Consider the following 14119-nt stretch of genomic DNA (forward strand, 5'->3'; position numbering starts at 1 on the left):
ACGGAGACATTCAGGCGGCTGCTCGGAGCTGGAGCGGCTGTTGCCTGGTTACGGAGCCGGAAGTGGTGGTCTCCCCGCGTGCGGGTAAGGCTGGCGCAGCTTGCTGTAGGTTTGTGTTGGGATTCACGGCCTGTAGGTGCAGTGGAGAGCGCCAGCCGGTACAGTTAGTTTTGTATGCGGTCATTAGCATGATCCGTCCGGGAGAGGAGCAGGACCTGGCTGCCTACGAAAGGCGAGTTTACAAGAATGTCTGCGACTACCAGTACCTGAAGGTCGGCCTGTGAGTGAAAAGCCTGTCCCGTTTCCCCAGCACGGCGCGGCCCTTTGAGTTCCTCTTACTCGAGTCACGACTCATTTTCTTTTCTGTTCTAAAACAGGGAATTTGAGGAAACAAGGCCTGGGCTCAGGCTCAACGCTGCCCACTTCAAACAGTTGATCGTTTCGGCCCTGAAGGATTTGCACGGAGAGGTACGAGTACAGTAACTCGGGATTATACCCAAGTGATACCACTTCTATTAAAAATGTCCATATTTCCTGGAGGAATGTTCTGATTATCTGCCAATTCAGGTATAAACCTTCAAAACTGTTCGTTAAGCGGCAAAGGGATATATTGCACCATTAAAACTCCCATTTAAAAACATTCTCGGCTTTGCAGTGCAACAAAAATTAATTAACTGAAAACTAAAGTTTTTTTACCAAACCCATCACAACAAAGGCATTACAAAATGTCATACAGTACATGGATCCGTTATGAATTCCTCGTTGCTGGTAAAGGAGGTAAATATATTTTCAACAAATTGACCCAGAATTCCTGAAATGGCATAACCAGCAATTTCCGCCCAAATTTACACCGATCTGCCTGTTGGCAGCTTATACCAAAATTTCATGAGAATATTGGGCCAGAATTTGCTGCGAAAATAAGGGCAAGTTTAACGCGCTTGCCATTATTAGTGTGTAAATCATCCAGCAATTTGTGGTGAGGAAGAAATACCCTGTGAGCTGCGAATTGGCAGAAATTGCTGGGTGATTTACACTGCTCTGCCGTTAGCCTTGCAAAAACGGGAGCTCACCGTCCATCTTTCCATGAGTTTCATGAAATTGCTGCATTTGTGCATTAATTACGAATTAATCTCGCTGCAGAAAGTTAGGGCTGGTACGTAACAGCGTAAGGACCCATTTAATGACTAGATTTATGTTCCTGCCATGCCACTCAACCTCTCCAGCCCAGGAAGGGAACAGTTGAAACTCAAGTCTCGTTCCTGCAGGTAGTAAATTGTTCTTGGAGTTTTAAAAGATTTTCTTTCTTTTCCTTTCTGTCTCTCTATTTCTCTCTCAATCCAATCTTACTTTCCCTCTCTTTATTTCTCTTTCTGTACCTGATTGGACTCTAATTCACTCAATTTCCTTCTCTGTCATTCCTCTCTTTCTTTCTCAATCCTTAAATCTCATTAGTTAAGGACATAGACTGTTGGTCCCGTCGTTCACCAAGGCCGCAGATGTCCCGTTGCCCTCTAACTAATGGGACATGCCATGAGATGCTCCGCTCCAGCAAATTGTGGGCCATCGTTAGCATATGCCGGAACCTGTAAAGCAAGTGGAAATTAGCATAAATAATCAGGCCGAGACACATGTGGAACTTACGCCACATTCCTTTTTGAAGTCCCTCTTTATGTACGAAAATTAAATTTTGAAGTAATCAAACAATTATTTATGCACATTAGGCACAACATGTTCAAGAAAATGCAATAATAAGAACATAAGAAATAGGAGCAGGAGTAGGCCAATCGGCCCCTCGAGCCTGCTCCGCCATTCAATAAGATCATGGCTGATCTGATCCTAACCTCAAATTTAAATTCATGTCCGATTTCCTGCCCGCTCCCCGTAACCCCTAATTCCCTTTACTTCTAGGAAACTGTCTATTTCTGTTTTAAATTTATTTAATGATGTAGCTAAATAGTGGAAGCTTTTTAATTTTTAATGTCTCCCTGACGCCATAAAAATGCATTCAGATACAGAAAATACAGTGCAGGCCTCAGTGAAGGGAATCAAAAAAAGCAAATCGCTTTTTTAAAGAAAAGCACCATTAAACACCAAAGATGAGGCTTTGGGTCTTTCTGCATCAGGTGCTGAAAGAAAGATAAAGAGAAGGAAAGAAAGATTGGATTAAGAGAGGGAGAAGTAAAGTGAAAAGTTACAACCTGTTCAGAACTGGCGTAAATGCAGGAATTTCGCATTTTTTTTTGTATGGGGTGGCAGAGCTATTACATAGAGTATTCAGCACAGAAACAGGCTATTCAGCCCAATAGGTCCATGCCGGTGTTTATGTTCCACACGAGCCTCCTCCCTCCCTACTTCATCGAACCCTATCAGCATATCCTTCTATTCCTTTCTCCCTAGTGTTTATCTAGCTTCCCCTTAAATGCATCTATGCTAGTCATCTTATATTTATGGCCCCAGTAATGGTCTTCCCTGCAAGTGGAGGGGGAGACCAGAACGAGGGGCCAGTTAATAAACAGTGGAGGATTTAGGCAGAGGTTCAGTGCAAAAGATCAAGGGCATAGCATAAGTCACTTAAGCCCGAATTTCCATGATCTTTTGGGTGAAAATTGGCATTACGCCATTGTTTCAGTGCAAGTTTTGAGGAACTTCCAGGCCCATATGTCATCGGGGCAAAGGTACTTATTTCATGGATGAATCTCGCATGTTTGCCGGAAGATGGCACAGTTGCAGTAGTTCAGAAAAGGTGGTCTTGACTACGAGATTCGCTTGTGATTTAACAGAAAGGGCATATAACCTTTTATGTGTGGGCCCTTTCCATATAAGATGTAATGGCATACTGCATTTGTAGGAAGGACACCTGTTTCTACCTGGTAGGTAAATATCCGTGTGTCGTGAGAACGAATAGTTTTGTCATTTAGTCGACTGGACGAGTCAGTTTTTTTTAATGCATGGAATTAGAAGAATATGCATATTGAAGAGTTGCTGGATATAACATATTTCATTTGTGATGTTGAACATTATTTGGATTTGGTGAGTTAATGGGTTAGTGGGTTAGCACTCTTGTAACATCGTTCACCTGACGAAGGAGGAAGCCTCCGAAAGCTTGTGAATTTAAAATAAAATTGCTGGACTATAACTTGGTGTTGTAAAATTGTTTACAATTGTAAAATATAAGTTGCTTTCCACAAAACCTTCTTCTGCATAACTCCTGGTTTTCTAAAGGCAAACTGCATATTAATGTCTAGTGTAGAAAAGATATGGGATTGCTATGGCACTTTCATTCCTCATCCACCAAGGGACATTTCTGTGCTATTTACCTGAGTTACAGAGTTAACACATTACAGGCCGATTTCTTTTTGCTCATTTCGGTATTGACACTGTATTTTGTTTATAATTTTCAGAGTAGAAAAGCACAGAATTTTATTTATTTTAAAAAAAGAACTGTGTTGTGATGCATGATATATGGCAGGATGATTGACTTCTGAAAGTGTTTTTTTTAAGAACATTTTTTAGCCATGTCTTGAATTTGTTCATCCTTCCATGTCATAAATATCAGCCCCTAGGGGTGGACAGAGAGTCTGCTTCCAGAAACTGTTGAACAAGTGTTTTGAGAGATCAACACTAATCAATTAAATATAAATCAATTCTCTTTTTTTTAAATCCCTGACTACATGGAAGCACCTGATCCCTATTCATCAGTTCATGCTGACAGCACAGCTGAAATCAGGAGCTTGTTGACTGGGGAATCGTGAGCCTGAAGCTATGCTAAACCACTCTGCTTCAGTACGTTGGAGTACAGATATGTTGCACAGAACAACTTGAAGTTAGTTGTGGTCTAATTTCAACTGTATGACTAATTTGGTGACAGATTTAAGAAAGTAAGCAATCACTGGCTGCTGCTTTATTCTGTAAATTGCAATTGTTTATAAGCAGATTAAATAATGTAATGAAATAGTCTTTGGTGTAGAAACTTGTTTTTAAGACTTGAATATGTATCTGATAAAATTAAGATTGTTTAGAACCATTATATAATGCATGAAGAATTTTCCTGTGGTTCACATCCTCCACACACTGCTGGAATATGCTGTTCCTGGAGGGAGAAATTCTTGTAAGGTGTCACTTCCCTTTTGAGACTTAATGGGTCAATGATGTCATAATAGAGAGATTGCCTGTAGATGATTCCTTTGTACACCCTCACAGATTCCTCCACAAGGCTCCAGTTTCTTTTTCCCTTAAGGTCAGGAACTATATCATTCCACACCTCTTACTTAACCTCTGTTACTCACCTTCCTATACTTAAATCATTTATTTATTCCATTTACCTGTCAGCCTTTGCATGGTAATAGCACACTCACCTGTGAGCTGGGAGGTCACTGGTTTAAACCCAGAGATTCGAGCATATAATCTAGGCTATAACTTCAGTGCAGTACTGAGAGTGCACTGGACTGTTGGAGGTGCAGTCTTTCAGGTGAGACATTAAACTGAGGCCCTGTCTGCTCTCTTAGGTGGATGTAAAATAGACTGAAGTCTTATTATACAAGCCCTACAAGCATGCAGCAAAAATAAAAGGCAAATGGCACAATTCGAAGAAAAGCAGGGGAGTTCTCCTGGTTCCCTGGCCAATATTTATCCCTCAACCAACATCATTAAAACATTACGTGGTCATTTATCTCATTGCAGTCTGTGGGAACTTGCTGTGTGAAAAATGGTTACCGCATTTGCCTACATTACAACAATGTTCTTCAAAAATACTTCATTGGCTGTGAAGTGCTTTGGGATGTCTGGAGGTCGTGAGAGGCGCTATATAAATGAGAGTTCTTTCCTCTTCTCTCTTCCTCTGTGTTTGTTGGTTTCAGCTGCTTGTTTTATTTTGAAATAAATCCCTCAGATCCTCTGGCATCATCATCAGATAGATTTATCTATTTATAGCTAAACTGAGTCATACTTCAACAGCATCTTCCTCCCCTACAACCTCTACGACCAAGAAGGACAAAAGCAGCAATGTTGTGGGAACGCCATCCTTACTTAGATATCTATGGAGGAAGACCACCACTTATCAGGGCATCTAGGGATGGGCAATAAATGCGGCCGTGCTAGCATTGCCCACATCCCAAGAACAAAAACTTTTTTAAAAAACATGATCAGTTATGGTCATTATGACAACCATAGGCTTCAATATTCACGAACATTTTCTTACAATACAACAACAACTTTCATTTATATAGCACCTTTAACGTAGTAAAACGTCCCACGATGAGCATTATCAAACTAAATTTGACACTGAGCCACATAAGGAGATATTAGGACAGGTAGGTTTTAAGGAACGTCTTAAAGGAAGAGAGAGAGGTGGAGAGGTTTAGGGAGGGAATTCCAGAGCTTCGGGCCGAGGCAACTGAAGGCATGGCCGCCAATGGTGGAGCGATTAAAATCGGGGATGCGCAAGAGGCAAGAATTGGAGGAGCGCAGAATCTCAAAGGGTTGTAGGGCTGGAGAAGGTTACAGAGATGGGGAGGAGCGGGGCCATGGAGGGATTTGAAAACAAGGATGAGAATTTTAAAATCGAGGTGTTCCTGGACTTGGACCCATTGTAGGTCAGTGAGCACAGGGATGATGGGAGAACTGGACTTGGTGAGAGTTAGGATACGGGCAGCAGAGTTTTGGATGAGCTCCAGTTTATGAAGGGTAGAAGATGGCAGGCCAGTCAGGAGAGCATTGGAATAGTCAAGTCTAGAGGTAACAAAAGCATGGATGAGGGTTTCAGCAGCAGATGAGCTGAGGCAGGGTGGAGACCGGCGATGTTACGGAGGTGGAAGTAAGCGGTCTTGGTGATGGAGCAGATATGTGGTCAGAAGCTCATCTCTGGGTCAGGGAGGCTGCTAAGGTTGAACAGTCTGGTTCAGTCTCAGATAGTGGCCAGGGAGAGTGATGGAGCCGGTGGCGAAGGAATGGAGTTTGCAGCGGGGACTAAAGATAATGCCTTCGGTCTGCCCAATATTTATTTGGAGGAAATTTTTACTCATCAGACAAGCAGTGTGACGAATCAGAGACAGTGGAGGAGTCGAGAGAGGTGGTGAGGTAGAGCTGGGTGTTGTCAGTGTACGTGTGGAATCTGGTGTGTTTTCGGATGATGTCGCCAAGGGACAGCATGTAGATGAGAAATAGGAGGGGGCCACGATTAGATCGATGGGGGACTCCAGAGGTAACGGTCTGGTTCGGACTTGTGCCAGAGGTAACGGGCATGATTGTTGCCTTCAATATCTGATAGCAGCTCATAACATAGCAGAATGTCAAATTTGCTTTTAGTTTTTGCTGCATGCTTGTAGGATTTGTTTAAGAAGACTTCAGTCTGAGTTAACCAGCATAGATGAATGGAAAAACTGAAGAAAAATTCTGGTCACTGCCTCATCACTTGACACCTGTTTGATACTGATAGGACTATGACTGACCTTACTAAAAAAAAAGAATAAACACACAAAGTTTCATGATGCTTCTGTCACTCCTGATCAAAAATTGGAAGTTCACCAGAAAATGAAAAGGATTGATAATTCTGAGCTGTGTCAGTGGCATTCACAACTTTTGTCTCCTTTCCTGTCACCTAGCAGTACTCCGAGCCGACATCCTTGGCATTGACATCCCTCAGCTGTTCCATACTTTAACTCCTTACCCCTCAACGTCGCAGTGCTCAGCATCATTACCAGTTGATACCAATCTTTTTGCATCTCTTCCTCCCCCAGCTTAATTCTGGACAGCTGCCACTGACCTTCAGACCCGAATACCATTGGGAGAACCTTTGGTACAGGAACAACAGGGAACTGCTGCTTCTCTTTAGATCCAACTTTCCCATTGCTGCAGAATTGGCCAGTAAGCCCATAACAATTCAGTTTTGCGATGATTTCTAAACAGCCAGCTGCTGATCTTCCAATGGTTTCTCAATGTCTGCTGGTAATGTACAACAACGACCGTCTTCCCCCACAATGCAGATGTGCAGATCAAAGTCATAAATGGCATTCTGTGTGATTGTGACCATTGCTTGCTGTCTCCTCATCCACTTCAAACCACTAATCTATTTGCTTTCATCATCTCAAAACTTGATTTGTTCAATGTTCCCCAACGACGACCCATGTCCTCACCTGCACAAAGCCTCACGCCTCCATCAACCTCAGCCTCAATAGCTTCTCGAGCTCCAGCAAATTAATTTCAAGATCCTTGTCCCCATCTTCAAATCTCTGCATGGCTTTATTTCTCCCTATCTCCGTGATCTCCTCCAGCTGTATGTCCTTACACGCATCTTCTGATCCTCTGAATTTAGTTATTTGTTCACCACTCCTTTCCTATTTTTGTTCCATAATCACTGATGACTTTTTCATCCACTATGCCTCTCCTCCCTAAATTTTCTCCAAACATCTTCAGCTGATTCATCAAAGGCCCACCTCTCTGTCATAAGGTCTGGAGTGGCACTGTTTGCTGATGATTCAACAGTGTTCAGCTCCATTCACAATTTCTCTAGTTATGAAGCAGCCCATGCCTGCCTACAGCAGAACATGGATAATGTCTAGGCCTGGGCTGACACGTGGCAGGTAACATTCGAGATGTATGAGGGTGACTTTAAGGATCACCTCATTTAATTTGCCCACTTCCCAGTGGGAAAAGTGCTCAGTCTACATTTGCGATCTCCCCAGATAGCATACCTAAGATTGGGAATTGCACGTATGACCTCTTGTTCTGTTTGTGCTGTACCACTAGTTCATTTGGTTATTTATTGCACTGTCAATACATACCACAAACAATTCTAATGTAAAATTTATCAATCACTTTGAGGGCAAGTAGCCATTTTTAGCCTTTTGCCTTTTGAAAATGTATTTGAATATGCCTTAGAAATTCACACCTGGCACTCTAATGTTCTGAAAGTGTTGTTAATTTTGCAGACTGGAGCTGCCTTACCTGTTGATGTACTGAGATTTGAAGAAGAAACATTAAAGGCTATACTGAGAGTAAAAAGCAGGTGGGTGTGCATAGCAACCATTTAAAGGCACTTTATACATGGTGATTTGAATATACAGAAACATTGGTAGTGCCTTTTTTTTTAAAAAAGCAGCTTTATCAGACATGTAAAATACAGAATAAGTAGCCATGTGCATGTTACAGGGAGATAGTACAAATAGGAAGTGTCTGGCGCAAAACTGGTTTAACATCCATCACCAAATCAAATGCTATCTGCCTGCACTCTCCTCTGCTGGAACCACACACTACTCCAGGATCATCCTGGAGAGCAATGATATCTCCCAGTTTCTTTTCTCCAGTACCAACCATCTCCTTAAACCGCTCTCTCCTGTCCCTGTCACCTACATTTCCAACAAGTGTGAGGTGCTTATGGACTTCTTTGTCACTAAGATTGAGACCATCCGTTCAACCACCTCGGCTGCTTCCCTCCCCTTGCCCACCAAGCCAAATCTCCCCATAGGTTCCCCCTTGTCCTAGCCTCTTTCTCCAGTTTTTCTGCAATCTTCCCTCATGCCCTCTCTGAGCTCATCTTGTTCACGAGACCCACCTCTGGCTCCCTTTACCACATTACAACCAAAGAGCTGACCCTTCAGCTTTTCTTCCTTGCTAGCTGACATTGTAAATGGTTCCCTCTCCTCAGATACTGTCCCTCTTCCTTTCAAAATTACCATGATTACCCCCCTCCTCAAAAAACTCACCCTTGACCTCTCTGTCCTTACAAACTACCACTCCACCTCCAACCTCCCTTTCCTCTCCAAAGTTCTTGAATGCCTCCCAAATCCTTGCCCATCTTTCCTGCAACTCCATATTTCAATCTCTTCATTCAGGTTTCCGTTTCTGCCACAGAACAGAAACAATAATAACCAATGTCACAAATGACATCTTCTGTGACTGGTGCATTATCCTTCCTCAACCTTTTTGTAATCTTTGACATGGTCGACCACATCATCAACCTCTAAACCCTTTCCTCCGTTATCCAGCTCAATGGTATTGTCCTCATTTGGTTCCACTCTTACCTTTCTGATCCTGGCCAGGGCATCTCCAGCAATAGCTCCTTTTCCTGCCCCTGCACAGTTACCTCCAGGGTCCCCCAAGGATCTGTCTTTGGCCTGCTCCTCTTCCTCTTCCACATCAACAAGCTGCCCCCTTGGTGACATCATCTGCAAACATGGGATCAGTTTCCACACTGACAGCATCCAGTTCTACCTTTCCACTGCTTCTGTGTTATCAGACTGTTTGTCTGATATCCAGTCTTCAGTGAGCCGCAATTTCCTCCAGTTAAAGACGGGGAAGACTGAAGCCATTGTCTTTGGCCCCTGCCATAAACTCCGAATCCTTGCCACTGATTCCATCCCCTTCTCCGTCCATTGTCTCAGGTTGAATCGGACTGTTTGCAGTTTCAGTGTTCTATTCGATCCTGAGCTGAGCTTCAGTATACTCTCCCATCACAAAAACCACCTACTTCCACCTCCGTAATGTCGGCCACCTTTACCCCTGCCTCAGCCCATCTGCTATTGAAACCCTCATCCATGCCTTTATCGCCTCCAGACTTGACTATTCCAATGCTGTCTTGGCCAACCTCCTATTCTCTACCCTCTGTAAAGTTCAGCTCATCCAAAACTTTGCTGCCCTTATCCTATCCGTCAACAAGCCATGCGCACCCATCTTCCATGTCCTCGCTGACCTACATTGGCTCCTGGTCCCTAAACACCTCAACTTTAAAATTCTTATCCTTATGTTTAAATTCCTTCATGGCCTTGCCCTTTTCTGTAACCTTCTCCGGCCCTACACCCATCCCCCATCCATATCTCCGTTCCTCTGACTCTTGCTTCTGGTGCATCCTCCCTTCCTTCATCCCACCATTGGTGGCCGTGCCTTCAGCCGTCTAGGCCCCACGCTCTGGAATTCCTTCCCCAAACCCCTCTGCCTCTCCAGCTACCTCTCTTCCTTTAAGGCCTTCTTTAAAACTCACCTCTTTAACAAACCTTTTGTCATCTCTCCAAATAGCTCCTTTTTCTCTGCATTTATGTCTGATTACGTCTTTGTGAAATGCCTAGGGATGTTGTTCTATGTTAAAGGTGCTATATAAATGCAACTTGTTGCAAACTGACAATAGTAAAATAAATGTCACTGCTTAAACTCTCTGAAGATATGTTGAGAGTATCTCTGTTCACAGTGGCCTTGTGAAGCTATGGAGTGCGTTGACCCTTCTGGGATCCTATCAAAATCAGAAGTGTGCTTTCAGAGTGACGCAGGTATTGTATGTGTTCGCTATAAATGATTGGTTAATCGTTTCAAGTTACTCCTTTATTCACAAAACACAAAGTCTTCAGCTGTTATCTAATGGTTGTGTAATAGCTTTTGTGTTTTGCAGTTTTTGATACAGAATACGTATTTAACTTTTTTGAGGACTACAGTATCATTTCAGGACCAAACAAAAGAAGAACACAACTTTTAGTGCCTTGCATATCATCATGAATTAAAATATCCCCATTGTCTCATTTCTTTTTATTTCAAAACCTTCATCGGAAGTTTACAGAAATATTTTTGGTAAATGTATGAAAGCTGAAATATAATTTCTGTGTTCCTGTGCTGATTTTCTTTTCTATTTCTTTTCACCTTTTGTTGCTTCTGACTCTTACCTCCTTTTCATTCATTACTTTTCTCTCATTTGCCTCTGTCCTGGACCCTCAGATAATTGCACTCAAAGTTTAACTCAACATATCTACCTATACGTTCCCCCTTTCTGTGGTACTGAATACTGTTAGCCTTTACTCTCCTTTCTCTGACTCCCCATTGCCTCCATGTCCCTCTTACTAGACCAACATCCATAAATAGTTCTTGTTACTCTCATAACAAGAGTGAGGGAATGTTACTGTGAAGTGGTGCTATCCCAAACTCGTCTATTGCCCTTCTTAGTCTGTTGTCACAATGCGGAATAGATTGGTTTCAAAGTTCAGGTAAGGCTGTGATAACCTACCTTCCATTAGGATCCCGTGATTCACTGAGAACAAGAGCAAGCAAGATATCTACGATTTCAGCAGGAGAAGGTAGAGGGAACATTTTGGTTGGGAGGTGCATCAGGTTTGAGGGAACAGTGGGGCAGATCTGCCAAAAGGTGCATAGAAATTGTTTTTAAATTTTCCTCCTCAATCCTGTATTTGGTGTCAAAACCCAATAAAATGCAGTAATCCTTGAAGGGATGGGAACAAGGAAACTAATCTTTGATTGTATTTTTGATCTTCAAATGCTGTCAGACTGATTCAGAATCAATCATTGTTTATTTCATTAATGAATTAATTGCATTTTTATCTCTTTACTGTATAGGTCTCCCCATTTCTTCTTGCACTATCGGGCAACAGTAGAGAATTTGTGTTGAACTGAGGTCTCTGACAATTAACAGGTGTTTAAAGTGACTCGCTCTTCAGTGTTCTTGAAAGAAACCAGGTTGTAAAATTTGAAGAAATGTATTTTAGTGGTCAAAGAATAATGCTTTGTATCTTTCAAAGCCCATTAAAAATGGGTCAGTGGCATGCAGGCTGCATCTTGGAACTAAAGGATACTTTTCTTCGGTCTGTGCATCTTCAGGTCGGAGAGAGGGCTGAACTTACCAAAGCTTTTACCCAGAGTGATGTATTCACCTTTTCTGAGTTAACAGGTGATACTAACCCACTACATCTCAGTGAAGATTATGCCAAAGCCAGCAAGTTTGGAAAGCCAGTTGTGCATGGTGTACTGGTTTGTGGATTAATATCTGCTGTTCTAGGGACCAAAATGCCTGGATGTATTCTTCTGTCACAGGAAATCCGTTTTCTAGCGCCTCTGTATACAGGTGAACGGGTCTCAGCAATTGCAGATGTAATTAAAGTAAAGAGGTCCTTTGCTTGGATTACTGTTTCATGTATTGTCAAAGAAACTAATACAGTTATACTGAAAGGGGAAGTCAAGATTATGCTGCCAGAAGTTAGAGATCAAAATGTATGACTATATCATTGAAACTGGAAAGTAACCTGGAAGATGTTTTCATTGGATGCGAATATTCTTAAATGTGTGTTCTATGGAAATGACTGAAAACTCACTTAAAATAATTTGAAATTGAATACAGTATTTTCAAACAATGTTGGTTGGGATGTTTGGTATTGTAACAAATGTCAATGACTATAAAAAATTTCTTGTAACAGTGTGGCAGAGCAGAATTTTGTTTGAGGACAAAAAATGAACTTTATTTTAAAGAAGTGTTTCTACTTTTGTTGTCGAAAGTATTTTTTTTTTACTTTGTGCTCATCAAGGTGAATGTTAGTGCTAGAGAATGGAACATTTCCCATTATTTTCCATCCAGTGTCAGCATCAAAGAAAGAGCTTGCATTTATAAAGCGCCTTTCACGACCTCAGGACATCCAAAAATGCTTTACAGCCAATTAAAGTACTTTTTGGAGTGTAGTCACTGTTGTAATGTAGGAAAACACAGCAGCCAATTCATGCACAGCAAGGACCCACAAAAAAAAAGATAAATGACCAGATAACCTGTTTTAAGTGATGTAGGTTGAGGGATAAATATTGTCCAGGACACTGGGAGAACTCCCCTGCTCATCCTTGAATGGTGCTGTGGGATCTATTGTGTCCACCTTAGAGGGCCTCCGTTTAACATCTTAGGTGAATGGCAGCACCTCCAACAGTGCAGCACTCTCTCATTAATCCCCTTACATTTCAGTCTGGATTATGTGCTCGAATTTCTGGAGTGGAGCTGGCTCAGGTAAGAGAAGGCAATGCCAGGTCAGGTATTGCATGGTGATTCCATCCCCTTTTCTGGCCAGTGATTCTTCCTGTACCCTGGCCCAATTGTGTGTCTCAGTCCCAACCTCAGGAGAGCCCCTCTTTCCACACTTGTGACATTTTTCTATTTCCCACACCAGCCATTTTGCGACCTCTGAGACAGATTACCCAAAATAGGGGCAGTTTTTTGTTGCTCTTCTATGCACACAAAACGTGAGTGAGACTCCAAATTTATTTCACAAAGCACCTTTACAGGAAATTTTCATAAGCCTGGAGTGGATTTGAACCCAGGTCCCAGAGTTGTAAATCCAATATCTCACCTACTGTACTATTTGGTTCCATTATTACATTTCTAATATAGCTTGTTAGTGTTGAAATTATTTAAAGTAAAATTCTGTTCTAAATATTTATTTGTTTATTGAGAGCTCTTATGAAAGTTGCTGCTGGGCTTTTTTATTTTTGGGTTTCAGTGCTCCTTGTCTAAAATGTGAAATTTAAAACTGCAAACTGAGACCAATGCACAATAATGACAATTACGATGCTTTTTAAAACCAGAAACCTCTCAGCCTCAGTACCTCTCCTCTTTTAAGACGCTCCTTAAAACCTACCTCTTTGACCAAGTTTTTAGTCACCTGTCCAAATATCTCCTTATGTGGCTCGGTGTTAAATTTTATTTGATGACGCTCCTGTGAAGCACCTTGGGACATTTTACTACGTTAAAGGCGCTATATAAATGCAAGTTGTTGGGACTTAAAAGTCTAACTTATGAGGAGAGGATCATAGAATTGGGCAAAAAGCAAAATACTGCAGATGCTGAAAATCTGAAACATAAACTGAAAATGTTGGAAACACTCAGCAAGTCAGGCATCGTCAATTGGGAAAATACAAGTCAGTTGATGTTTCAGGTATAAACTCTTCTGAGTGTCGCCAGTGTTTTCTGTTTTTGGCAGGGAATTGGATTTGTTTCCATTAAAGATAATAATGAGAGGTTATACAATGTTGACAGCTATGGATAACGTAGATACAAGCAGGCAGGAATTTTTGTTTCCTTGAGCATTGGTTCTTTTGGGAAAATACAAAATTTGCAAGCCGTAAGTGATACCAGATCTTGTTTCTTAATAGCAGCTACGGATCATACATCCATTAAAACAATTACTGCCATGTTAACATTTTTAAAAGGAGCTGGTCAATAGCAGGTTAAGAAAGAGAGTGAAAGATATAATGAAAATTGGAAATGATCAAATACTTTGTGGAAAACAGCAATTCCAGGCCTGATAGGATCATGGAAATATCTGGAAAATGCTTGCAATATAGATCCTGGAACTTGCAACCCATTGGCTTTCTT

General features: G+C 41.8%; 2 protein-coding genes across 3 annotated transcripts; both read left to right on the plus strand.

Annotated features, from left to right (window-relative positions):
- Window positions 1-90: 90 nt before the first annotated feature.
- On the plus strand, window positions 91-11419 carry rpp14 (ribonuclease P/MRP 14 subunit). 2 transcript variants are annotated; one of them, XM_067998814.1, is made up of 5 exons: window positions 91-280; window positions 378-468; window positions 7926-8002; window positions 10151-10256; window positions 11329-11419. In XM_067998814.1, exons 1-5 carry the CDS (start codon window positions 189-191, stop codon window positions 11383-11385), a joined length of 423 nt encoding a protein of 140 aa, XP_067854915.1. In that variant the 5' UTR covers window positions 91-188; the 3' UTR covers window positions 11386-11419. The 2 variants fall into 2 exon arrangements, with proteins under 2 accessions (XP_067854915.1, XP_067854916.1); XM_067998815.1 differs by having other exon boundaries at window positions 10178-10256.
- LOC137334213 (hydroxyacyl-thioester dehydratase type 2, mitochondrial-like) lies at window positions 11372-12179 on the plus strand. The gene has a single exon (XM_067998813.1). The coding sequence runs from the start codon at window positions 11467-11469 to the stop codon at window positions 11983-11985; it is 519 nt and encodes a 172-aa protein (XP_067854914.1). The 5' UTR covers window positions 11372-11466; the 3' UTR covers window positions 11986-12179.
- The last annotated feature ends 1940 nt before the right edge of the window (window positions 12180-14119 follow it).

Source organism: Heptranchias perlo, chromosome 17 (assembly GCF_035084215.1).
Source record: "Heptranchias perlo isolate sHepPer1 chromosome 17, sHepPer1.hap1, whole genome shotgun sequence".
Lineage (NCBI taxonomy): Eukaryota > Metazoa > Chordata > Chondrichthyes > Hexanchiformes > Hexanchidae > Heptranchias > Heptranchias perlo.